The sequence below is a fragment of the Mastigoproctus giganteus genome, chromosome 9, assembly GCF_048544385.1.
Source record: "Mastigoproctus giganteus isolate SK-2022 chromosome 9, ASM4854438v1, whole genome shotgun sequence".
Lineage (NCBI taxonomy): Eukaryota > Metazoa > Arthropoda > Arachnida > Uropygi > Thelyphonidae > Mastigoproctus > Mastigoproctus giganteus.
The window spans coordinates 5,107,524-5,135,421 of NC_143583.1; the positions used below are offsets into that span (position 1 = coordinate 5,107,524).

The following is a 27,898-nucleotide window of genomic DNA, read 5'->3' on the forward strand; positions in this document are numbered from 1 at the left end:
ATTTAATTTTGTCTCGGGTTTCAGTTGAACACTTTATCTGCCCAGAATTGGGGTTTTCATCCAGGAAACAGACAACTTACACCCTTGATGAGGCTACACTAAGGTCGGTTTCCCGTTTGGGATAAAAAACCACACCAAGTGAATACCATGCCACCTTAAAAATCGCCTTAATCTTTCCTCTTTCCTATTCTCCCAGTGACTTGCACAGCATCCTTATATATCTAGTTCCATTTCATGAAAAGGGTCGGCGTATCTAATAAGGTGGCCACTCCGTATATACATAATAAATAAATCTTTATTTATCCCTCCAAATATAAAATATAGGTGTACATTGGTAAGTGACAAATTCCCTTCACGGCAGAAAATGCCAGGGATTACCATAAAATGTGAATAAAAGAATGTCTAATATATACAAGAAAGGTTAAATATACACGAAAATATGAAATATAAACTGCATTACTCATCACTACATTTCTGTATAGAGTCCTGGCAATTGCAATACAAAAGTTCATCTTAACCTCAAATCCACTGAATCAACTTGTGTGAGATATACACTATTCAGAAATGCACACAACTACTAGGCAACAGTTGCCTCAGCGAACCACAGTGCGGTTTCTTTCCTATATTTCGGATATTCTATGAGCCTTTGTAGGCCAATTCCAATATGTGTTAAGGACTGAACTGATTCCAACGCACTGGCGGCCATCTTCAGTCTTTAGTATAAACCTGTCGGCCATCTTCAGTCTGTTGGTCTTCATTCTCAAGGATTTTGTGCCTCTTAATGCAGAGGGCGGGATGTGCCACTCACAAAGCTGTCAGAAGCATGGTGATGATATCGTGCCAGTCATCATTTTGATTGTAGTTATTAATCGTTTCCAGGCAATGATGTCTGGTAAACGCTGCAGTTTCAGCTGCTCAGAGAGCTGCGTGGTTCTTAACTGTTGAGGAAGGTGGTGCTTATGGTTTGCCCACTTCAGCAGCCAGAATTCACTCACATGTATTCTCCTAATGTGGGTAGGGGTGGCTGACGCCCACAATTCGGCGCAATACAAAATGGCCGAATACACCGTGGTTCTTAAATATAGTGAAGTTGTTGTAGTCTGTTTCACGTGCAAGAGGTGCTGTTTTGTTTCCCAACGTAAGTAGTTCATTTTCTTTACAATCAGGTCAATATGCGACTTGAACGTAAGTTTAGTATTAAATGTTACTTCCAGATCTCTATGCGTCTCAACAACTGGGATAGGTTTGCCATTAAGTTTCGGGTGTACGAGATGGTGTACTCGCTCAAAAAATCATAGGCGATTTTTTGAGCGAGTACACCATGAGCGAGTCTTCTGCGGATTTAGGGCCAAGCCAAATTTATCTAAGTACACAAATAAGTTAAGAAGCTTATAATTAATCTGGTCACACAATGCCATATTGTTCATGGACGGTTGGATGGGTGTTAGGATCTTAATATTGTCTGCATAAGTGCATACATCATCCCTACCCTTGCAGAACGGGATCATCATGGCGGTAAAGAGGAGTCCAGATAAGACTTCACCCTGTGGAATTCCTGCATGGAATTGGCGTTGGAGGTTCTGACTATCTGTACGGTAATAAATGGACCGACAAGTAAGTAGGGCCTGTAGGAACTTCAGCAAATTTCCTTTTATTTGGAAGGCGTGTTGGAGCAGATGAAGTAAGGCATGTACATTCAAACTATCGAAGGCTGCTTTTATATCGGCATAAATTATTGCAATTTCCTTTCTGGCTTGGAAAACATTTAGTATCGCGGCTTGAACTGTGAAGAGGTTAGTTATTGTTGATCTTGCAGTTATTGAATAATGAACTTGTTGAGGCTGCCCGGCCAGTATCTGATTCGACAACTTTGGCAGTAGAGCTTTCTCCAGTACTTTTAACAGGGTAGATGCAGTAGATATAGGCGTATAGTGCTCCACGAGGTTAGGCTTTGTAATTTTCAGCATTGGAATTACAGTGTACTTATTCCAGAAAACTGGGCAAGCAAGGATAGAGCTATAAATTGCTTGGCGTGGTTCAATTAGGTAAGGGCTGAGACACTTTACCATGAAGTGGGGGACTCCATCAACTCCAGCTGTCTCAGTTGCCCTGAGGGAGTTAATACTCTGTATTAGTGCTTGTTTAGTGATAATAACAGACCCCATCTCATTGTCAACTAACTGATCCCACTCAAACTCCCTGACTTGAGACTCGTGCTATATACTGGATAATCTGCTCATGTGGTCCATCCACGCTTCTTTGTCAAGCCCCTGATTTGTGTTACTTTTATATGTGCAACGAGGAAGCTTTCCCCTGTTAAGTGTGTCTTTCATGTAGCGGTTGATTGCTCTAGATTTTTCCCTATTAAATACTGCTCTGGCCCTCGAGTAGTTAATTCTATTTTGTGTGCCATTAGACAGTTTCCATTTTCTGCGCAGAGTTTGCTTTAGTTTAAACAATGCAGTTAGGCTAGAGTTCCACCAGGGTTTGTTTCGATCTTGATGATATCCTTACTACTTTGGAAGCCGCAAATTCTGTAATAGAGTTGATCCAACTGATAGGTCATTTAACTCAACTGTTACAATATTTCATAGATCGAATGTAAGGTGTTGCGCCATCTGTCGAATTCTGTGTGGGAGAGCGAATTATTTATTTGCGAGTACCCTTTTTGCGAGAACGATCAACGTAAAGGTTTTTTACCAGTTTTAAAATATATATTTTGAGAGATATTAAGATTTAATACCACACTGTCCAATTGATTGAGATGAAATACGTTTGAGTCTTTCTATTATAATATACTAGACGTTCATTGATTTTATTATTATTTTTAATTTGGCGACGTTGTTATATCTATTTGATATCTTCTCGTCCTTTTATCGGGGTTGTCGGTAAAAGGGCGATTATTTATTTCTGACGAAGTGATCGCACTTCTTACAATGTTTGTCACGCTGAAGTTCGAATTCTTTCAACTGAACGATGCATTTATCTCATTCTCCAGAAAAGACCCTCGTATCAAGGTATTCGTTGACCAGGCAGTCGTGGCAACTATAACCATACTCTTCCTGTCGGTTGCTTTGCCCGATGTAGTCAGAAAGCGGACGAACGTTGACACAGGAATACCCCCTCCCACTCCGTGATCACTTTCTAATAACTGCGTGAAATGCGATCGCTGTTTTAAATGAGAAGATCGCCTCACTCCAGACACGTCTGTGGCTTCAGAGCGGTGCATCCGCGTCTTTTGGCATGACCCCCGTTCCACTGTCATGTCGGCGGCGTAACTGTTCGCGGAGAATTAAGTAGAACGAAGCTAGTGCTTCCGTAGTTTCGCACTCACCTGTGTTTCAGAGAGACTTAAGGCTGTGGCCAAATCTAGACGCTCTGGGGTGGAGAGGTACCGCTGGGCTTCGAACCGCTTCTCCAATCCGTGTAGTTGCTGATCGCTGAATACCGTTCTGGCTTTACGACGACGACATGGTTTGGCGGCTGACTCTGGCGGAAACAGGGCCCCAGGGAACGGCAGAGCGGCTGCAGAAAAAGAAATTTTGTTAAAGCCTTTTTTCCACACAATTTCGTGTGATGCTAAGCAGATTGCATTTTCGCTCTTCTCTCTCTCTCTCTCTCTCTCTCTCTCTCTCTCTCTCTCTTTCACTCCCTCTTTCTCTCTCTCTCTTTTTCTTTTTCTTTCTTTCTGCGCTCTCTCTCTCTCTCTCTCTCTCTCTCTCTCTCTCTCTCTCTCTCTCTCTTTCACTCCCTCTTTCTCTCTCTCTCTTTTTCTTTTTCTTTCTTTCTGCTCTCTCTCTCTCTCTCTCTCTCTCTCTCTCCCCTCATGAAAAACGTGAATTCTATTTACCTAAACTTTGCAAAATGATTCATCACCGGTCCAGAATGATTTTTTTTTTTTTTTGCATTACTCTCTTAATATACGAGAAGCAGGAAGCGCTGATATTACAAAAAATTTCCCGACGAACCTAAAGAACTCTGCCCCCCCCCCTCAAGATATCACAAATGTTTGCATTTATTTTCACTATTCATATGGCGCACATTAATAGAACTTGTATATTTACGCCCCTCACTTTGTTCGCGGCACTCGCACACTCTTCCTGCTTCGTATTATGTTGGCGACATTGTCCTTCTCCGGTTGCGTTGCTAAAGAAGACTATTAGACACATCGATAAGGAACTGCAGTACGTATATTTATTATTTATATAGGGACTATGCTGTCAACCGCAGCACAGTTGGTCACTGGGTCAAGCAGATAACGTCCGCCAAAGACGGTCTCGTCGATCAACGGGACCGTCCTCGCAGTACGTGTGAAAGCGGCAGTGACACGTTATTACGAACTGCCTTTGCAGACGATTCTTTATCGGAAATACAAAAGTTCCAGTATTTTCGGGATTCAAAGGCCATCGGCAATTGTGTCCTTTCGACCATTTTTGACCCAAATGTGATTTTTGCTGAAACTTTGAGGCTAAGACACTAATGTCTCTGCAAAGCTTGCAGCTGATGCAGATTTAACCATAAGTCGGAAAAGCGACGTTTAGTGTCTAAAACTTAGTAAACTCCGGAAATTACTACATCTCAGGAAAAACGTCAAGAGAATTACTCTTGTCATCGAGACTAAGCTCATATTGCTCCGTGTATATTGTCTGTAAATTGTTCCGGGGTCCATTTTCTGTTTATTGGACGAAAAACCCGAGTTTATGGGAGAAAAGATCATGCTGTTCTCGACTGAGACCGGCTAACTCAACCACATTGTGAAAAAAAAAAAAAGCTCTCATAAAAGTTCCTCACACCACTGGTGGGGTTCAAACTCTATAAACTTTGTAATAAATCGAACTCTTTAATATATAATAATAATAAAATAAAAATAAAAGTGGAGCGATGGCCCAGTGGCCCAGTGGTTATGACACTGGACTACCAGCTTGAATGACCCAGTCCCGCCTTGGCGGAAGCGAACGCGGCTATATCACGCTAGGAGACGTATAATAATAGTAATAAATCAGAATAATAATAATAATAATAATAAATAAATTAATAGTAATAAAAAATAATAAATAAATAAACATCGCGATGGTTGCTCCAATGGACCTACCTACCCAAAGATCGGCTAGGGTATATTGTGGCGCCATCTGGTGTCACTCCCAAGAACTACCACTGGACATTAGCTGAAGTTAAACAGGTCGACCTTCACAGATAGATGATGTCGCTGAGAAATATTAATCATACTATATCGAGTGTGGCGCAGGATAAAGTCACTCGCGTTCAGGCCTTAGGCAGAGGGGTCGGTTCGAAAAATCAGAGAAGGTCTCCTGAGGAAGACAGTGGCAAGTGGCACTACCACAAGAGAAGGGCAATACCGTCCATCCCCACCAACTGGAAGTGCTAGTGACCACCGAGGAAGGAAGAAAACGCCAACGCATGAAGTGGAGCATTGAAATGAATACGTACATCATGCAATTATACTACAAAATAACGAAACTGGAGACCGATATGACAACGTACAGGGTGAGCCTGCATACTGGGTGGTTGGAACGATTCCCGGATATTCAGTTCACCAAACAGTGAACAGCGGACCAGAGAAGGACCATCGTCACGAAAAACCTGATATCTTCGAAAAAACCAAGCAGGACCTAAGCGGTCAACTACAAAGGATAAAGAATATGCAACAAGAGGAGGAGGAACACACAATCACCGAACCAGAGGAGGAAGAGCAAGAAGAAATTAAACCCACAACAACTGAAGTGGAAAGACACAAAGTCATGATATCCAGAATAGATGACAAGTGGAAAAAGGCCCTAACAGAATTCGAAGGAAAGCACCCCACATGGAAAGGAAAGAAAGCAAAGGAAAGCATACCCACGTGATACCGAAGAAGAGGCCCAATAGAACATTATGGAGGGTCACAGACCACCTATGGCGCCTCCATAGCCAGGTGGGAAGGAGCAGCAGTGCGTAGCACACGTTTCTTGATTAGACCGGGGTTCGAGCCCGTCACCACCAAATACGGAGGATGCGGAAAGGTCAGGGAATGACCACCGCATATCCCGGAGCAATATGGCCTTAGTTGCTAATGCTCCTAAAAACCAAAAAAACAACAAAAACAACAACAGACCACCTCAATCGGCAAATAATACCACATTACCTCGACAACAATGGTGGCCATTCACTAGAAGCCATCCACAGCCATAGCAGTCATTAGGATTAATGGAAGAGAAACGAGAAACCACCAGCAGAAGAACCGAAAACAGAAAGAACCGCCAGCAGGGGAAAGAAGACTTCAGTGGAAGATAGAAGAATTAAGAGTCAAGGTAGACCAATCGATCCATTACCAACGGGGTAATAGGAGTAAGAAATTGATTGGAAATGTGAAGAGCATCCTCAAGAGAGACAACGTCCACATCAAACATGAGACAAAAATCAGAGAATAGGAGAGTACTTGGACACATTGAAGCAGAACCCCAGAAAAGAGCTCCCAGAGGAAAATAAACAACCGAATCTTCGATGAGGACCAAAGAGGCTTCTATAGGAGTCTCGGGAAGATGGGAAAGAAGGGAACGGACCACCTGAGCAGAACATGATTGTGGAGAAGGGAAATAAGACATAACAGCCGAGCCCCCTGGATAGGACTAGAACGCAAGAAAACCAAGGACGTACAAGAGAGTGTAAGATTCGGGAAGAAGAAGTAAAACAGATGATCAAGAACTCGCACAACTGGCGAACTCCAGGAATAGATAACGTCCACAACTACTGGTACAAGAAGCTCACTTGCACACATAAGCACCTGGCAGAGCAGTTCACCCGAATGATAAGGCACCCAGAGACAGTCCCGAAGTTTCTCACTCAAGGAATCACATATCTGAAGCCTAAAGACGAAAATATAAGAAACCCGGTGAAGTACTTTTCTTTCCCGGTGAAGTATTTCTTCATTTCAGGAAGCATTTTAAGCATTCTGACTAACACCCTTCAAGAAAGACAAATTATCGCAATAAACAGGAAACAAACGGCAACTTACTGTATCTCCAGGAGAGTACCTCAAGGGGGCGTATTGTCCGCCACCTTCTTCGCAATAGCACTAGCCCCATTTTTAGCTCAAAACTATGAACAATTTATTACATATGCTGATGATTTGAAATTTTTTGTAATCTCTAAAGAACAAGAAACTGCACCCCATCTATCAGAGAAAGCAAACGAGGCAATCAGGAAACTAGAAGAATATCTGCACTACATTGGCCTGAAACTTAATGAAAAGAAAACTGCCCAAATGACCTTCACCAACAAAAAGAAGAAAAATGAAATTACGATTTTAGTGAATAATAGCAGAGTCCAAAAATCCCCCGCACATGTTGACCTTGGCCTTAAGTGGGATGAAGGATTAAACTTCATACCTCACTTCGAACACATTAGGAAAAAGACATACGCAGCACTCTGGAGCATTAGACAAGAACTCACCGGTCTCCGAAGCCCTCATCTTATGATCCAATACATCCTTAAATGCGTTACACCGATTCCGTTGTACGCATCGACTATCTGGTCATCGGCCCCAGAGAACAACATCAAGGCCTTCTTAAGAGTAGAATACTGTCTCCTGAGATGGCTAAACAAGATCGCCGGGAAACCGTTTACCATCTCAAGAGCGGTCTTGTCTGCCAATCTGGACATCACACACTGGAAGTATATCATCGCAACCAGAAACATCTTAACTCTGGCAAAGCTACTAACGGAGAGAGAGCGAACAGATGCGCCGAAAGTGGGAAACGTGATCACTCGCCCTCGGATGATACGACCGAGAATAAAGAGGGAAGAACCAAGTCTCAAGTGCCAACTGACTCAATTGGACTCTCTGGGGAGATTTTTCCCAGCAAATACTGTGAATTATTTTAATAATTTAAATATAGATGCAGAGAAACTATGTACAGACAAAATGTACAGGACAGAAATATTTGGTAATGTGTACCGGCAGGTACAAATATAATAAGAAGACTAATTTAATAATTTATATAATAATATTTAGCATTTAACAATCATTTAGTAATTAATTAAACCAACTTAACAATTAATTCATTAACCACATGATCTGTGTTTTTTCATCTCCAAATTTTGTGAATAAGTTCATGTAAATACTGATATAATGTAACCACACCCTCTAGCCACGTGCTGTCTATAGGTGTCTCGCAAGAGAAATAAACAGATAATAATAATAATAATAATAATAATAATGTACAAGATCCTGACCAGCTGCATAACTAGGAAGATATCAGACCACTTGGACAGCCAGAACATAATGGCCGAACAGCAGAAAGGATGCCAGCGGCTGAGCAAAGGATGCAAGGAGCATTAACAATAGATGCCGTGGTTATGGAGCAAGCCTACAAGAAAAGCCGCAACATGTACACAGCCCACATCGATTACTGCAAGGCCTTCGACTCCGTGCCTCATAGCTAGCTAATAGAGGCGCTCAACATCTACAAAGTCAATCCGATAGTGACAAACTTCCTAGGAGCAACAACGGCGAAATGGAGTACCACCATTAAGGTCGAAAATATCACAACCAAGCCAATCCCCATCAGGAGAGAGAGAGAGAGAGAGAGAGAGAGAGAGAGAGAGAGAGAGAGAGAGAGAGAGAGAGAGAGAAAGAGAGAATCTTTATTGCCCTTCACGACCATCACATCCATGGGTTTATTACAGCCTTCTGATACTTCCAGGATACTCGAACAATTATTTACAAAATGAAAACATATTTTAGTACAAAGGAGAGGACTCCTCACCAGAGTTAGGTCTGATCGAGCTGGCTTAACATCGAGATAAGAGCACCAGCTCAATCAGACAGGAGCAGGTGCAAGGTACACATCAGTCATTGCAGATTAGTCCTGCTAGTCATAATTTTTTTCCGGTAAGTCTGGTCAACGGCGAATTTGTTCAGGTTGCCTGGGTCTGCTTGAATATCTGCTGAGGGAGGAGGAACCTGTTCGAGAGATGGAGTCGTACTGAAGGCGGGTAGAACTCGGGATTGGCCCTAAGGGCAGCTCCAGCCACAGGTATCCCAGAATAAAGGTGTTGCAATTATGCCTGTTATCATCTTGACTGTTGCTAGGAGGCGTTGGTCGTCGACTAAGCTGGGAAGCCGTGGAATCCCGACAGAGTCGGCAAGCTGCGTGGTGCGAATCAGAGCAGAAAGGTTGTGCTTCCTGGTGACCCATTTTAGGAGCCAGAATTCTACTGCAAAGAGTGGTTTCTTTATTGACGGTGCCGCTGACGCCCAAATTTCTGCAGCATAGAGTAAAGGTGGAAAGATAACTGTTCTTATGTACCTCACGGCTGTCTTTTTATCTGTGATATGTAGGAGATGTTGTTTTGCTATCCACCGGAGTCTTGAAGCACATGTGAGGAACATGTCTAAAAGGTAAAGTGCAGCCATTATCAACCCACTGCAGGATGGAAGCCTCCTCAACAATTCATGCTGAGGGGAATGGACCATAATCTGCCACGCTGGTCCAGTGCGGGTTGGCAGATCGACCGTATTCAGCAGTCAGGGGCTTGAACCCCGGTCTACTCAAAGAGCGTGTGTTACTGCACTCCCGCTCCTGACCACTCGGCTACGGAGGCCTAAGTGTGCGTTAAATCGAAGTTTGGAGTCAAATACAACGCCTAGATCACGATGGCTGGACAAAATTGGGATGAGGAGTTGCTGACTGAAGGCTGGAGAGATGAAGGAGTTTGATTAAGTGAATACACCATGAATTCGGACTTAACAGGGCTGACCTTAAGCCCAAACTGGAAGAGGTAAGATGTGACTGCGGTGAGAGCGTTGCTAATTTCCGTTTTTACCAGATCTAGGTCTTGACTGGGGATGATGGGAGTGAGTATCTTGATTTCATCCGCATAGCTCAGTAGACACCGAGACGGTGGAACCAGTGGGGAGATAATAGATGAAAACAGAAGGCCTAAAAGGACCCCCCTCCTTGTGGGACTCCTGCAGTGACGGATCTTGTAAGGGTGTGATCTCCTGTATGAAGCTTTATAACTCTGTCATGCATAAGTTAAGCAATCTTGCAGGGAGATGCCCTGAGCCCACGATGGTTCTAACTACCACTTAACCCGCTATCCACCATGCTCAACAGCAGCAAGTATGGATATAACCTCAAAGAAGAAAGGAAAAACCTGTACACCCTCACCCACATGGATGACATCACGCTCTACGCGGGAACCGAGAAGAAACTCCGGAAAGTACTCCAGATCTCTGAAGAATTAGCAATGATATTAGGGTGGAATTTGATCTATACAAATGCAAGACCCACGGATTGCACCAGGAAAAAATTAGTCAACCGAAACTACCAGCTGCAGACTGGTAAAGAGATTGAAGCCATGGCAGAGGGAGAGGCCTACAAATACTTGGGGATTATGCAGACTCAGCAGTTACAGCACAAGAAAATTAAGGCTTGCCTGACCGAAAAATACCATCAGATACTCAGAAGCCTGCTGAAAGCAAAGCTGAACGGAGGGAACACAGTTAAAGCCATAAACACCTATGCAGTCCCAGGGCTAACATACTCCTTTGGGGTCACAGATTGGACTAACACCGAGCTGGAGGATATCACGAGAAAGACAAGGACAATGATGACCAAGAGCCACCAACACCACCGGAAGTCAGCTGATAGACCTTACCGAGCAGCAGAAAACAGCGATTGCTAACCTGAAGGATTACTTTCAGAAACACACAGCAGCACTCCACCAGGCCATAAGTAAGATAGACAAGCGATAAACCCCACTCAACCTAAACGAGGGGTTCCCCCAACCAGGAAGTACAAACAAAGCTAGAAAATGGGCAGAGAAGACACTCCTTGGCAAACACTACAATGATCTTTTTTTTCTTTTTTTTTTTTTTTTTTTTTTTTTACATACATTTTTATTACATATATACAAATATACAAACACTTTATATTTACAATCATCGCATTCTGCGTAAGAAACGATTTTAATTATACAGCTTCTCTTGCAAGCAATAAAACGCAATAAAAGATATATTTGCATGTATGTATGCATATGTACTTGTTTTGGGGAGCACCTAGACGAACTCCACCTTGGAAAATATGTGTTGAAAAAGTGTCTACAGTGATCAACAACCGCTAAATCACTGCCTATTTCTAAGCATGAGGAGTTGTGCCTGCTTCTATCATTCCAGTGCTGCTGCACCAATTTGTCGTCCGGTGGAAGGAGTGCAATACCAAAGGACAGGAGTCCTCAGGCTGCCCAACCCGAGGGGAAAAAATAAATAAATGAATAATTCAATGAAAAAAAATTCTATGTATAGTTAATGCCGTTATATACATTCAATATCATTACTAATTTAAGAAAACAATATTTAGTTTCTAAGCTAACAGCTGTTTAACCCAGTAAGGTAGAAATATAAGTTCATGAAGGTAGAAATATAAGTTCAGTAAAGAAGGTGCGTCTTCTTTTAAACACCTTGTCAGAAAAAGATTGGAATGCTGCAAAGTCCTTGGCATCTTGAATTAAAATATTGAGGTTATCAGTCCTAATGGGTTGACTGCTGTTAAATAGTTCTTGTCTGAAGACGTCATAAGCCGGGCAACAAAGCAGAACATGCCTCCAATCTTCTACTGCTCTACAAAAACATGTTGCATCTTCAATGAACTCCGTGGTAGTGGGTCCTCTTTCACTGGATTGCCATCTGTATTTTTACTTCTTAGTGAAATTTGTCCAAAGATTAATTTTCTCTTGCCGAATGTCCGTGGCCGGATTACTTACAATGTCGAGGATTTGAGTTGCCAAACCTTTCTTTAAGTTAGAAACCATGCCTCGGTATGCCACATAAAGGTCAATCGGAATACAAACTGAGATCACTTGTAATGCATTGGTTGATGTTGTTCTGCAGCATCTATGTGTTGCCAATATCATCTTTCTCTGCAATGATAAAAGTTTGCCCTAAGGTTACTCATTGTGAAGTGAGTAACCTTAGGGAACCATATGGCAGCCGCATATACTACAATTGGAAAAAATATAGCCCTATAATATAATGCCAAAGTTTTGTGCTTTATACCCCATTCAGCACTAGAGAGCCTAATCACATTGGCAGTAAACTTCTTAATCTTTTCAGATAAGTTCTTTACGTGGGGGATAAAAGAATATTTGTCATCAATTAAAAGACCAATATATTTATTTTGAGAAACATAAGGAATTTAGGCTTTGTTGATATGAAGTTTAGGAGGTCTACAATGATCTCCATCAAGATCACATAGATAAAATTGCTTCCAATGCATGGCTCACGAGCGGGACGCTCTTCCCCGAGATCGAAGGCTTCATACTCGCCATCCAAAACCAGGTAATCAACACCAGAAACTATAGAAAATACATCGCCAAGGAGTCGGAGCCCCGAGTGTCCGATGACACATTTCGACGATGCCACCTGGCCTCAGAAACGATCCAACACATTACCGCGGGTGCAAGGTGATCACCCAGACTGAGTACACTCATAGACAAGACCAGGTAGCCAGGATAATACATCAGAAGCTAGCAAGAAAATACCAGTTGATCGAAGAAAGTGTACCGTACTGCAAGTACGAACCCCAGGCAGTACTAGAGACCCCACAAGCTGTACTGGCACCACACCATAATAACGGATAAGCCAATCCCGCACAACAGACCGGACATAACCCTTGTGGACAAGAAGGAAAGGCTACCTATCTAATTGACATAGCAGTGCCCAACACTGGCAACCTCCAGAAAACCAATAAAAAAAAAATCAGGAAGTACACGAACCTAAGACAGGAGTTCAAAGAGATGTGGCATATGCAACAAGTTACGACCATCCCAATCATCGTGTCAACCACACATATGGTGCCAAAGACCCTACATAGCAGCCTAGCAGCAATAGGTCTCCCAGCGAACACCTACAAGGAACTTCAGAAAGTCGCAATCCTGGAGACCTGTAGGATAGTCAGAGTTTCTCGACCAACAGTAAAACCAGACATAACAACAACCTCCCTGTACTTGGTAGCAATACCCGTCACGAGATGGAATATCCAATCAGGGAGAAATAATATAAAGAGCAATAATAATAATAAAACTCACGCCTTTTCCAACCGGTGTGGAGAGGACAGAGATCCTACCAACTATGCTACCCACGAAGGCTTTGATTGTGCTCCGAGTAGATCATCTTAATTGTAAGTATCATATTAATAGCAGCTTCCATGCCAAGAACTTTTTTTGTTCTTGATCTACTCTACACATGTCACGTTGGTGGCTAGCATTGAATGACGAAGCACGGAGCGCGGTACATGGTTTACCAATCTGACGGTCGTGCCTGAATGTAATGAATTCCCGGAGAAAGCAACCTGCTGGACTGTCTCGTCCTGACAATGGCCGAAGCATCATGAAGATCTGCGGCTGTTTTTCATGGTTTTATCTGGTAAGCATTAGTTGTTTTATACAACACCATGAATGCTCAGGTTTATCTAGATACGCTAGACAATAATGCGTTACCTATGTTGCGGCAGCACGTCAGGGAAGGCCCATACTTCCATCAGCAGGAGAACGCTCCATGTCATTCTGCTCGCTTTGTGACGGACTTGTTTGAGATATGAGCTTCAAAAGTTGGATTAGCCAGCAGAGAGAGCGATGACCCCGATTCTACAGAGAATCTCTGGTATGAATTGGATCATCGGGTGCTTATGAAGAGAAACTTCCGAAAAAATGGAGCTGAACTTGTTGTCGCTGTGAATTGCTGAATGGAGGAACGTATGGGAGGGCATTTAAAAAAAACTAGTGGAGAGTGGAAACTAGAGGTTGTCATAAAGGCTAAAGGTCAACACACGTTAATATTTTTTCTGAAAATAAAGGTTATTTGTAGATATGCAGGTGTCTGGATATTAATGATATGGCCGGTGCTTCTCCAACACGTGCAAGTAAATGCGATCCTTCTAACAAATCACATTATAGAACACTTATTAGTTTGCATTGCATTGGAAACAGCAACACTCACCTCTAACAATTCTCATTCGAGGTGGAGAGAAGCGCACCCTTCGAATACCATCGCATTTATAATATTTCTATCGTAAAAAAAGGTCCGTGTTCGAATCTCATCAATAATGCAGAACTTTTCTGGCTTTTTTTTTTTTTGTTCTGTGGGCTTTTTTACTCCGTAGTTGAGGCGCCTCCATAGCCAGGTGGGCAGGAGCAGCAGTGCGTAGCACACGCTTTTTGATTAGACCGGGGTTCGAACTCGTGACCACCAAATACGGAGGATGCGGAAAGGTCAGGGAATGACCACCGCATATCCCCGGAGCAATATGACCTTAGTTTCTAATGCTCCAAAAACCAAATAACAAACAAACTCTGTAGTTGAGTTAGTCGGTTTCAGGCGTAGACAGAAGGTTTATTCCACCTTCCTCTCCGAGTTTTCAGGGAGGAGGGTGGAAGAACCGTGCCTGTTTTTCGTGCCGCAAAACAGACAAATTGACTACAGAGAACACCACCCAATCTATGAACATATCACACTTGGTTTCTTCTCGGGTGGCCCTAATATGACAGTTTTTATATCAGTGAGAGCAATCACTTGTGTGTCAGAGAGTTAGAAGGGCTCTCTACTAAATCCATGTCTGGAAATGTAGTAAAATATGGCCTGGGGGCGGGGGGGGATGATGACGATTGGCATCTTCCGCTTAAGCAGAGACTCCCGTTTTCCGTGCAAAAGGCCAAACTTGTTCTTCTGGTAAAATAAAATGTTAGTTTTCTTGGTTTAGCATTACTATTAGCATTAGCATTAGTACAGGCATTTGATGCAAGAAAGCAAGCTTCTGCAGCATCAGCATAAAATGTTAGTTTTCTTGGTTTAGCATTACTATTAGAATTAGCATTAGTACAGGCATTTTATGCAAGAAAGCAAGCTTCTGCAGCATCAGCCAAAAAAAAAAAAAAAAAAATACTCCCTTTTCACCCCTCCGTTCGTTCGAAATACCTGTCCAGCTGAGCCTTAAACTTATTTAGGCTATCAACTTCCACAACAAAGGAGGGAAGTCTGTTCCACCAACCAACTACCCGCTAGCTAAAGGCAAATTTCCGCACGTCTATCCTACATCTGTCTTTCCTCAATTTGAATTTATGCCCTCTCAGGTGATTATTCTGAGAAAGAGGAAGAATCCCATCAGCATTGAGCATGCTCAAACCAATCCAGGCTTTATACACCTCTATCAGATCACCTCGTCGGTGCCTAGTCTGCAGACACTTTATTTGCAAAAACTTAAGCCTTTCTTCGTAAGAGCAACCCTTTGTTCCATTCACTAATCTTGTTGCCCTTCTCTGTACTCGGTCCAACAGCTCTACATCCTTCTTGAAATGAGGCCTCCAGACCTGTATACAGTACTCAAGGTGTGGCCTGACCATTGCCTTATACAAAGGTATAATCACCTCCTTTTCCCTGCTAGAAAAATTCCTGTATATCATTGACAAGACACCATGAGCTACTCTTGCAGCCCGTCTGCACTGCTCAGAAAACTTCATATCTGCCTGCACAATTACTCCCAGATCCTTTTAATTCTCTACCACTGTCATTGTATACCACAGAGGTGATACGTTGCTCTGGGGTTACTGTTTCCCATATGTAGCACTTTACATTTGTCAATGTTAAACTTCATTTGCCACCTCTCAACCTTTCCAGATCCTCTTGCAGCAGCATACTGTCATTAGTGTCCTTAACAACCCTGCCAACCTTTGTATCGTCTGCAAACTTGGACATTAAGCTTGACATACCATCATCAATATCATTTATAAATACAGAAAACAACCACTGAACCCTCAGGGACTCCACTAATATCATTAGTCCACGATGAGCAGTGTCCATTGATTACCACTCTGTCTTCTTCCCCTCAACCATCCCTTTATTCATAGCAGCAATTTGCCTCCAATGCCACACTGCTCCAATTTGTGCAGCAGTCTTCCATGTGCAACAGTATCAAAAGCCTTTCTAAGTTCCAAATATATAATATCAAAGTTATTCCCTGCATCCAGTTCTTTTGTGACTACATCATAGTATCCAATCAAATTGGTGAGACAAGACCTGCCCTTAACAAAACCATGCTGTGTCTGAGCTATAACTGAATTCTTGTCCAGATGATCCTGCAGTGCTTCTTTAACCAGTGCCTCCATTACTTTTCCTGGAACCGAAGTTAAACTAACAGGTCTATAATTACTTGTGTCAGCCTTTGATCCTCCTTTGTGAATTGGGGTTACATTTGCACATCTCCAGTCCATGGGTACCTCCCCTGAGTCCAAAGAAGCTCTCATAATTATGGCTAGGGGTTTGCTTACTTCCTTTGCTGCCTCCTTTAATATAACTGGATAGATCCCATCCACCCCGGGTGCCTTTTTTATGTTTATCCTCAACAATTTCTCCTCCACTTTCCTCTTAGTTATTACAAAATCATCCAGCTCACTGCCAGAGTTTACTTCATCTATGGCATTCCCCTCGCTAAATAACTCCTCATGTGTGAATGTAGATGCAAATTATTGATTTAGTTTGTTAGATACCTGAGCAGGATCATCAACAGTTGACCCATCGATATCCAGTGGACCAATCTGATTCATCCCCTTCCTTCTGGAGTTCACATAAATAAAGAACTCTTTTCTGTTTTTCTTTGCATCCTTTGCCAAGGATTTCTCATAATCTGCCTTTGCCTGCCTAATCTCCTTTGTGACTTGGTTACAAACCAGCTTATATCTATCATAAGCTTCCACGACACTCATTAATTTATATGCATCCCATGCATTTTCTTCTCTGCCATATGTCTCACTAGTTCATCTGACATCCATTTAGGCCTAAACCTTGAACAATATTTCTTAGTTGGTATGTACAGCCTAGTAGCTTCCAAGATAAGTTCTTTGGTTGCTTCCCATTTTGAATTTGCTGTTGGTAACATCATCAGTTGGTCCCACTATATAGAATTTAAATAGTGTCATAGACCATCGTTGTCGCCTTTACGAAAGCAAAAACCCTTCCCTTTACCCCTGACGGTAATTAACTCTTTGAGTAAATCCCACTTCAGCACATTGTGATCATTGCCACCTAGTGCTTCCTTTATCTGCAGATTCTTAATTCAAATCAAGAATATTACTCCCTCTAGTTTCCTTCCGAATATACTGAGGTAGAAAACAATCATCCAATAAATCCACAAAAGCCTTGCTAGTGTGTGAGTGACCAACCGACAAATTCCAGTCAATATCTGGGAAATTAAAATCCCCCATTATAAGACTCTGTGATTTACTGGCCCACTCTGTTTCTCTGTACAGTTTCTTATTATAATCATCTGACCTATAGCACACTCCTACTCTCAATTTTTATCTCCCAATGCTTATGTGACACCAAACTGACTCGACACTGCACTTTCCAGCGATGTCGACTGGCTTCACTTCCTTGGATTTTATGTGTTTCTTAACTAATAGCATAACCCCCCCCTTCCTATCCTGTCTATCCTTTCTGTAGACATTGTACTCCCCAAATTCCAGTTCTGCATCCCTTATATCTGCGTGACACCACGTCTCTGATATCCCAACAATATCTTCCTTTGATGTTTTGAGCAATACCTCAAATTCATCAAATTTGTTTACTAAACTCCGAGCATTGGTGTACACGCAAGTATACCTGCACCTGTTTCTATTCTTAGCTACCCTAACACAACCCATGTGTTTACTTGTACCGCAATGATTCCCACCAGTCTCTGAACTATCCTGCATCTTGTTTTCCAGGCTGCTGCTCATTCGAATAGAAGCAGTGGAAGAATCACTTTCACCTCTGCCAGTGGCTACTGTTAATCTATTAGTCCTTGTATACCCCCAAGCTATCAGTTTTCCGACCCACCTAACACTGCCCCTATATCTGACGAAATAGCTGACGAAATCCCATTGTTTTGTAAGAATTGATTATTTCTTTTTGTCTTGAATATAGAATGGTTTATTCTCCCATTTTTCGCTTGAGAATAATTCTTTTTTTTGATGCTGAACCCTCATACTTATTTTCTGTCCCATCGTTTTGTGAAAATTTGTCTACAAAATTTTCTGAGCTGTTTTCTATGAAGCTTTAGAACCTTCTGGAGGGGTAATAAATATGTTATGAAAATCAAGTGGCTGCTCTAATACTTCATATAGAATTTGGGTAAGACTACTCACAGTGCAGCTTTTCTTGAATCCTTAACATATTTCCACAATCACAGTTGCCAAAAATAAAAATTAAAAATGTAGAATAAGCAGTTGTTGTCATTTTCTAGATTTATAACATTACTAAAATACGCAAGTTCTTACCGAAGGATAACAATTCGATTTCTTTTTAGAGTTAGTTAGTTAGTTATTGGAAGTTTAATGGCTCATCAGCATCTAAGGCTATCGTGCGCCAATTTCTTTTTAGAGGTTGGAAAATACCAATGTTATTATTATTATTTTTATTTCTCCTAGGAGACAGTTATACATATCTATACACAAACTAAACATGCTCCGAGCAGATTTGTAAAAAACATCAATAAATATGCCAGAAATGCTGACAACTGAGCAAACAGTTTGAATAATTATTGAACTGCAAAATGCTAGTAGAAAACATTCATAGGATGTTTTATGAAGAGATATGAAAGCCATTTTCAAGCCCCATCTCTGTTTTTTATTTCTGAACGTAGACAATTTTCCATTTATGGAACATTACCACGAATGAGTAATATTCATCCAAATTGAACTAGGATTATTAATTTGGATACGCGCTGGTCTTTCCTAAAAACGGAAACTGGTCAGAATGAAGTCAGCTACATTGGGCTGTTTATTCCACCGCCACTGATTTGAAAACGAATCGATCCTCTACGATGGAATCTAAGATAATTGTTCAAAGAAGTCTGAACGAGAAAAACAGTAGGAATTGCGGGAAGTACAAACTAACGTTGTAAAATGTTTTTATTTTTAATTTCAGCCGTATAATTTGACGCTCGAAAATTAATGTTTTCGAAAAACCAGATTGACGAGCTTCTTTCCGGTCGCTACGTGAATGTTCCTCACTGTTTTGAGAAGGCGAAATAGGAAAGACTTTACTAGGTAAACCCTGTCAAATGGGAAATGGCAATGATAGAATGAAAAGTACAGAGAGAGAGAGAGAGACAGAGAGGACGAAGGAACCACACATGGAACTCAAGCTCTTTCGTTCACCAATCGGCAATAATTTCTTCCAGCAACTCTCCTCTTCTGGAATGTCTCCTCTGTTGGTGTCCATTGGGCCGTTATTTTTCAGACCAATGTTCAGCGGCTGCTCGCCAGGCGCGTGTCTTTAACGGTGTACCGCAAACTTGTTTTGTGGAGAAAGCAGAGAGAGCATAACGTCACTTAACATCCAAAATGCTTCTAATTCGAACATCAAAGGTTTTTCTTTTAATCTGTCGTCGGTAGGCTCACTTATCGAAGGTGACGTTGATCCAGTAATCAAAAGCATGTGAAAAAAGGATTAAGTTGGAGGACGTTTCTGATAAAAGTACCTAATTAAGGCGTTCTTAACAAGTGAGTCGTAACGATGCAACAACGGACTGATGAGCGCTTTCACGCAGAGCATCTAAATAATTAACGTGGATTAAGACAGACAAAAAACCGGACATTTTTTTTTAGCCGAAGGAGCACTTGGGATGAAAGAAAATTCTTTATTTGCATAACAAATGAAGATATTTGGTATGCAAAGAACTTTTTCTTCGTTAAGGTCATCATCATCATCACGAGGATGCTTCTTTCCCCTACCCCTGCACTGAACAGAGATTCTAAAAAGGTGCTAATTTAGCCCACCAAAATTAAAATCCCGCTTTAGCCGCTCATTCATATTTGCTAGTGACCGAGGCTCAGCTTTCCTCAAACTTTTTAGCATCTTTCTCGCATTACTGACACACAAGGAGATTCTTGCTAGTTTTCATTAACATTTAGACCTTTAAATCTTCCCCTTGAGGAGAGAGAGCTAGTCAAATATTCAGAAGAAGTATTATTTCTTCAATATTCACTGTTACTGGCGTGTTAAAACAGGCTGAGTGATATTTCCTTCCTTCAGTGTCGTGGTCTTTCAGTCATTCTGAATTTGAAATTCTGAAACTCTTTGCAAGGAAAATCGCGTATGATTATTGTTCTTCTTATGATCATTCGCACTGACGGCAACATTTGTAGATCTATTTCTATTTGAGTTTATCTTTTCTTTTCAATAAAGCTAATACATCAGTTGTTTGATAAATAATTCTAAGAATAACATGCTTTAAATTGAAATATGTACGGAATGGAAATTAAACAACAAGAGGTGGAAATTAAACAACAAAAGTTCAAAGTTCAATGTATTTTATTATTTTTTTGGCGGGCTCCAGGGTTTCCCCTATTCACCACTTATTAAACAACATTAAAAAACAACATTAAACAACAAGACACATTTAATACTTCATAAATTCACCTCCCAAACAGCAGCAGCATTAATTAAAATAATGATCTGAATAACATGGTCAATAAACAACTTCTGTCGCCAGATGATTTTCCATCAGCTGCAATTTTCAAATAATAATAATAATGTTGAACCTCCCAGCAGATACTCTCAGCAATTGTCATGATGAAACACCCGCTGTAATTAGTAGCAAAACACCGGTGCTTTCCGGAGGTAAGATAATTTTTTTTATTCTAAATGCTTGCTGGAACCGTCGTGTGTCAATGACAAATTGGTCGTGTCCCGGGCTAGCATCACTAACAACGCTGAAATCCAAACTGACATTTCGCGTTGCCAGAAATATTGTCAGCTGCGGCATTGTCCATTCTTGACAACATAAACCTAGAAATTCAGGAGTCAATAATTAAGTCAGTTGCAGATGAGTTGCAAAGCAATTTCTTACCTCTTTAATTGATAAACTGACGTCTGCTCTTAGTGATCTGTATGCTAATATGGAAATCAAAGCCGGATGTTTCAAGACTCATAAGTCTATCAAATCAAATTAAATAAACCAGTTAACAAAACCAACGTTCAATTCACCTCCCAAACAGCAGAGCTAATATTTTGACTTGGACAACATAATACTACTGAATTTGAATGAAGTCCAAATACTCAGGGAATCAATCATTTTACAGATGAACCTCATTCCCATGCCATGCCCCTGAACAGTCGTTCAGGGGCATGGCATGGATTCATGGTTATAAATGATTCTAGAACAAGGGGCCATAATTTCAAGTTACGGGTGGAGATTTTTAGACTGGATTGTAGGAAGTTTTATTTTAGCCAGCGAGTTATAAATTACTGGAATAAGTTGCCTACATGGGTGGTAGAGGCTGACAATTTGGGGAAATTCAAAGGTGAGCTGGACAGTAACCTACGGGAGATGGGAAAATGCATACGTTGTCTATTTCCTTTTCTTTTATTATTAATTAATTAATTATTTTATTTTATTTTATTATTATTATTTTACTCTTTTCTTTTTTCTGGTGCAACATAAGCCTTAGGCTTCCTTGCACCATATGGCCATTACTAATATTAATACTAATTCTATGGGACGTGCTTGAAGAATACTACCCAAACCTCGCAGTTCATCTAATCACATGATGAATAAATACAATCATCGTCCATGCGTCAGCCTGTGCATTTCTCCATGGACTATTTGGTGTTCAGTTTGACAAAAAGCAGTCCCTTCACAGGCAGTGGAAAATGTGTGGCACAACCCGAGATAGTGTATATTGTGTTCGTGTCTAACGGCACCAGGGGTTTCCCCCATCTCACGTTGCTCTCATTGTAGGTGTACCAGTTCACTGGGAAGGCCAGAGATTTAAAAGTGTATGGATTTTGTAAGTGTAGTGTTGTGTTTCGTTGTTCTTCTGGCCATTTAGCCGCTAGACCCCTATTGGGGCCCAACGTTGTCCACATGCCTTGTGGAGGAAAACCAGGTACCCAGTAATTTTAAGTTTTCACTCTGGCAGGTCCTGCCACCTAATTTCCTGAGATTTCAGTGGCAAGGACCTATTAAAAAAATAAATAATAATAATAATAAATAAAATAAAAAATAAATAAATAAAAAAATAAAAATAAATTAATAAAATAATTTAATAGTATTGGGAAGTAGTCGCTGAAAGGTAGGCCGAAAGGGGTTTTCGTATGCATTTGGAATTTTTACAATTTTTTTTTTTAAATTTTGACATCGTATGGGGCATTCGCTAGTGTTAGGCAGAGTAGAGGGGAGACTGAAGACAGGGGGAAAGCCAGAAATATGGAGCCAATAGGGAAGGTGACCCTAGGTCAAATATTTAAATTTAGACTATGTGGGGTTACACTGTGAAAGTGAACAGAGTAGGGAAGAGACTGAAGGCTAGGGGGGAGGAAGTAGGAAGTAAGGGGCCGATAGAGAAGGTGACCCCTGTGGTCAGTGGGGCAGGCCCATGTCCCACCAGGAGGAAAAGGAGGGCGAGGAGGGGAAGCGACAGTGAAACCATCTCCTTCCCTCCCCAGGGAAGTGGAAAGAAAGTACCGTGCAAGAGAGCACAGGTACAGGATCTCCTGTGGCGTTGCAGAGCTGCAATGAGGTCAAGTCCATGGTAGGTCTTCTATTTAAGTTCTACTTCTTCTAAAGAGACGTCAACTTCTAGGGTTGTAGGTCATTCCTGGGACAAGTCCTGTATTTGCAGTTCAGGTTGTTGAGGTTGTGCTTGCAGTCTATCATCAAATTTTTCAGTTTTAATCTTCTTTCATTTAAAGAGCAGAAATGCTGGTTGGTGATATGTTTTGTCTTTGCGTTGTCATGGTTGAGTGGCATTTCCTCTTTTCCTCAGTGTATGGAAATTTGCACCCTTCTCGCGAAGAGGTCCTGGGCGAATCGTGACAATGCTTTATAATCCTCTTCGGTTTCAAAGAGGAGAAATTCTTGTCCTCATGGAAGATATCTCACTTTTGCAATTACAATATATCTTAGGTCTTCATATATGGGACAGTCAAACATAAGATGGTTCCAGTCTTCTATTTCTCCACAAATGCAATGTGGGTTGTCTGTGAGTCTGAAGCCAGCGAGCTTTGCATTGAAGGAGCCATTCCCTGTTATTAAGTACGTTGTATGAAGTCCTGGGAGGAACCATGATGGTGATTTCGGGTATACTCTATTTGTATGTGGAAAAAACTTGCGGGTGATCTCTCCTTTGGTGGTACCAGCCCATCTGTTTTGCCACTCCTGTAGCAGGTGGTTCTGTAAGCGTACTTTTTCTGCCTTCCTATTATTAGTGGGATCGGTTGTAAAATTCAGGAAGGTAACTGGGACTCCTTTGGAAAGGTAATAGAGAATTCCGGTTCTAACGATTTCTAGGTCTAATGGGAGTGTTCCTGATATTACTTGTAAGGCTGGTGTACTCATTGTACTGCAGGCGCGGGTTATGGCGCAGAGGATGGATCGCTGGGTAGAATCCAGCGTTCTTCTATTTACTACTAGCGTGGTCTTATCGTACCATATGGCCGAAGCATATGAGATTGCTGGGATAAAAACTGTCTTATAATAGAGTGCCAGCGTTCTCGAGATCTGGGTTTTTTTTCCAGCAAACAGAAAATAGATCTCAGAACACGTAATTTACAGACTATATACACGGAGCAATATGGCCTTAGTCGCTGATGCTGAACTAAAATCTTACGACAACGACAACCCGAGATCGGATCATGTACTCCAGAACAAGAGTTATTTTCAACCAGCTCAAAGCATCAGCCATAAAGAATTACACAGATGTTACCTTGTCTGAAAAGAAAAAGCGCCATACTTTTCAGATACGGCATTATTAATTGAAATTTTTATCATGATAAGTGGATGGATCAAATTATATTCAGACAACCTCACGCTAATAGAGCTGAACGGGAAGCTAAGTGGCTCATTAATTGACATCTTTGGACGCATGCCCGAAAGATTGAGAGCACAAGAAAACATGACGAAAAGCAATATGGAAATGATGCTCTTGACTACATAAAAGAAATAGGCTTCAGTGGGACTCAGTGATTAAAGGTTGATTGACATATTGTACATATGGAAGTTAAAGTTGGGAGTTTTGAACTTAATTAGGGAGTTGGAGTTAGTTACAGTTAAAAACCCCATATTTTTAATGGTTGAAAAAGAACTTATAGCGATGTCTGTAATTCGGTGAGTGGTTCAGTGGGGAGACGAAATGGCGTTTGACGACATCGATGAACGAATTGGATGATAGATTTTAATAATTTATCGAAGTCGGACATACTAGGAAGAGAAGGCATACGTGTTGCAAAACATTCTAGAAGCACCAATGAAAGGCAGGACCATCGTATCTGTCTTTGTCTTTATATGTCTTTGGTTAGCCAGTTCTGTCCAGAATAGGAGAGTTGTTTTGCCACACCAGATTATTGCACAGTTCGCAAAACTGTTTTCTGGAAGCGGGCTGCGATCTCGAGTAGCATTGAATAGTTTGCCTCTCAGTCCTGCTTATGAACACCTTGAGTCGAGCACTTTCAATTGTGCCGTGCACGCGTTTATGGCTTCTGTATTTTCTGAAATTGCAATGAAGATTATTTTTGTTCAATAATTAGTGCTATGAATCTAATTCTATGCCAAGAAAATTTCCTCACCAATTAATTAATTATGCTTGCCGATAATTTATACTTTTATTTTATGTACTAAAATCCATGAGTGTCCGGCCATCCTTCCTTATTCTATCCATTCGCGTTTATCTATGTTTCTGCGAAGCTATTTCACTCCATAGAAACAACCAGACACGTTGAAAAGAGACCTCTTTCACTCATTTCGAAAGTTAGAACTCTGCGATTCCCTGTTTGGCCAACCCAATGTAATGTCTTGGCCAATTTATTTGAAAATTTCAAAAAACTAAATCGGAGTAATTGTAGGAGAGAAATACAGTTTACATTCTGATTGGAACCTGCAACAAATTTTTTTTTTCTCCTGTTTAAAGTTGTGTTTTTTAGTTTATCTGTATTATGGCCCGCATAATAACATTAAGCAGCCATACTTTGAGAACTGATCTTTATTTGTCGCATTAAATAGTAGATAGAAAGATAAATAGATCTGTATTGCGATATTATAAAGATAGGACTATATTACCAATTTAAGTTTTTGATATTTCTAACTTTGATCCAAATTTTTAACATACAGTGACGGACAAAAAAACTGCATCACTTTTGTGAATTTTGCAAATAATGTGTTTTGCGCTGCATTGTGGGTTGCAGAAATGTTCGTAATGCGTTTGTTAGATGGGATATATATCGCTGTGAATGATGTTGTTGTTATTTGGTTTTTAGGAGCATTAGCAACTAAGGCCATATTGCTCCGGGGATATGCGGTGGTCATTCCTTGACCTTTCCGCATTCTCTGTATGTGGTGGTCACGGGCTCGAACTCCGGTCTAATCAAGAAGCGTGTGCGACGCACCTGGCTACGGAGGCGCCGCGCTGTGAATGAACTCCAACAAAAAGACTCCACCTGATATACCTAATTGCCATAAATATGTTCCCAAAGAGTAAAATGAGTAATTAATGGAAATATGAGAAATCATGCAAGCGGCAATCACGACAACCAAACATACATTTTATTGCATTTACGTGTACAAACTGAAATGACGAGTTTACGTTTTGGTATTATGTACTGAAAGTCAGCAAAATATATTTTGTTGTTCCTCCTCGAGCTGCAATTACAGCTTTGAAACGATGTGTCATACAGTTAATCAACTTCTGGATATATGGTTGCCCAATTTCGTGGTACCATACCATTACAATGCTCTCCTGCAGTTGCATCTTACTTGTTGACTTCTTCTGAGCAATTTTAGACGACAATATGTACCAGCAATTTTCAATAGAGTTCAAATCTCCACTTTTGCCAGCCGGGCCAGTCCAACACTGCAATGGCAGCATTTCTGAGGTATGACTGCATCTTAAGGGAGAAAAACGAGGGAAAACATTGATGTAAGTATGTTTTAAGCCTTGTGAGACAAGAAGACAAACTCATCTTTAAATCTAAAGAGCATAAAACTTACCAATTTTGCTGTGTGGCACGGTACTGGCTGAGTTCTGTTGAAAAATGCAGTTTTGGATGTCTGTGTGGTGATCCCTAATAACGGGTTTCAGGCACTCCTCCAAGATAGCAGCGTAGGTTTCTGCATTCACCGTTCCGTTAATAAACTTAATTCGCTCTACCACTTTGCTTGTTATGCATCCCCAGACCATCTGACCGGCGGCCGAGGAACTTTACAGTTGGTGTTATACAGTCAGGATGGTATGCCTCCTATTTTCGACTACTGACATATCGCTTCCCATCCGAGCCATGCAGGTTGAATTTCGATTCTTCAGTCAAGATGACGGTGTCCCATTGCTCTTTTGTCCATGAAATATGCGTTTTAGCCCAAGCAAGTCGCTTCTTCCTTATTTGTTGGGTCAACAAAGGCTTCTTCTTGGGTCGATAGGCAGACCATATTCCGAAAGATCTTTGGACAGTTCGTACACTTGTTTCAACACCATCTCAAAGTTCAGTTTTAGATCACGAGCACTGGCATGGCGATTACGAAGGCATAGCCGTTTCAAATATCGATCTTGGGAAGGCGTAGTAACTCTTTTACAGCCTGATACAGGTCTTCTCTTCACATTACCGGTTTCCCGCTTTAATTTCAGCTCCCGGAATACTGTTGACTAGTGGCAGCCTATTTTATTAGCGATAGCAGGCGTAGAAAGCCCTTCCTGGGACAGAGCAACAGCTACACTTTTTTTCCTTGGTGCCAAGTTTTTTTCTACACTTTTTTTTCTTGGAGCCATGCTTACACTTCCTCAAAACAGGATGCTAATGAGCGTGTATACCCTTCCAACGCCGTATTTATAAAAACGGCTGATGCAATACCTTGCAATTACTGTCTGATGCAATAAAACGTTATCTGACGCAATACCTTTGCTTTGCGACAAACAAAATGACTGTAATCAAACAATCAAACAATATCTTATATGTCTAACTACAAATGTTACTTTTTTTAAGGTGATGCAGGTGTTTTGTCTGCCACTGTAGATTCATTATGTCAACATAAGCTCCAATATCTTATAGTCTACAATTCGCCTTTCGTTGGTAGCCGAATACTAATTGTTACGATCGCTTTCTTTCCACATTTTGCGGAAACAGATTTGATTCTAATCCCGTCAGCTGCACGTGGGATTTTTATACGCTTTTTGCACAATGTGGCTGAGTTAGTCGGTCTCAGGCAAAAGTTGTACGGTTTTTTCTCCCAGAAATCTGATTTTCCCTCCAACAACCGAAGAATAAATGCTACTGTAGGCACAATATAGTTCATAGAATTAATTGTTTTAGCGTTTAACGCAGAAACACGCCACCCTACCAACGCAAATAGATGGTATACAGCTTTATACAGCTGAGCTCTCGATGCTGAACTGGGTCAATTATAACCATCATCTCCATTTTTTGGAAAAATTGAACTAATGTTCTGGACCCATGATATTACTTGCATTAGATGGTATGGATATCTACCGCTTCCGTCCCAGCTGCGAACCTCTGACATCAACTGCCATTTCGTTCCATGTGCATTTTATCTTGTTAATTAAACAACACATCTCATAACTTTCGTTGACATCAGGCGTCCGATGACCACCACCAAACCGCACCATCACTGAATTAATCTTCACTCCAAATTTCTTGGATGTGTAACTGGCACATTTCACATTCCTCACTAAGGCAATTCCAAGAACTCTGTCTCAATCTCCAAGCAACTGCAGCTGTCTTATGAGCTGGCGGGTGTCCAATGCACCCGCCAGCTCACTCCCTTGATGCTGATTTCAAAAATTTTGCTGCGGATAAAGTGTATAGGCTCGGTATTCTTCCTTGTCTAAATTCCAATGTGTTGGGACGGTATATTCGTTG

The 27,898-nt window shown here is 41.2% G+C and overlaps 1 protein-coding gene across 1 annotated transcript in view; it reads right to left on the reverse strand.

The window, feature by feature from the left end:
* Window positions 1-27,898, reverse strand: part of LOC150080035 (homeobox protein BarH-like 1) — a 122,315-nt gene that overhangs the window by 49,946 nt on the left and 44,471 nt on the right. The window contains exon 2 of the mRNA XM_090381631.1: window positions 3,335-3,525. Coding sequence (XP_090237757.1) covers window positions 3,335-3,525 — 191 coding nt within the window. The remainder of the gene's footprint in view (window positions 1-3,334; window positions 3,526-27,898) is intronic.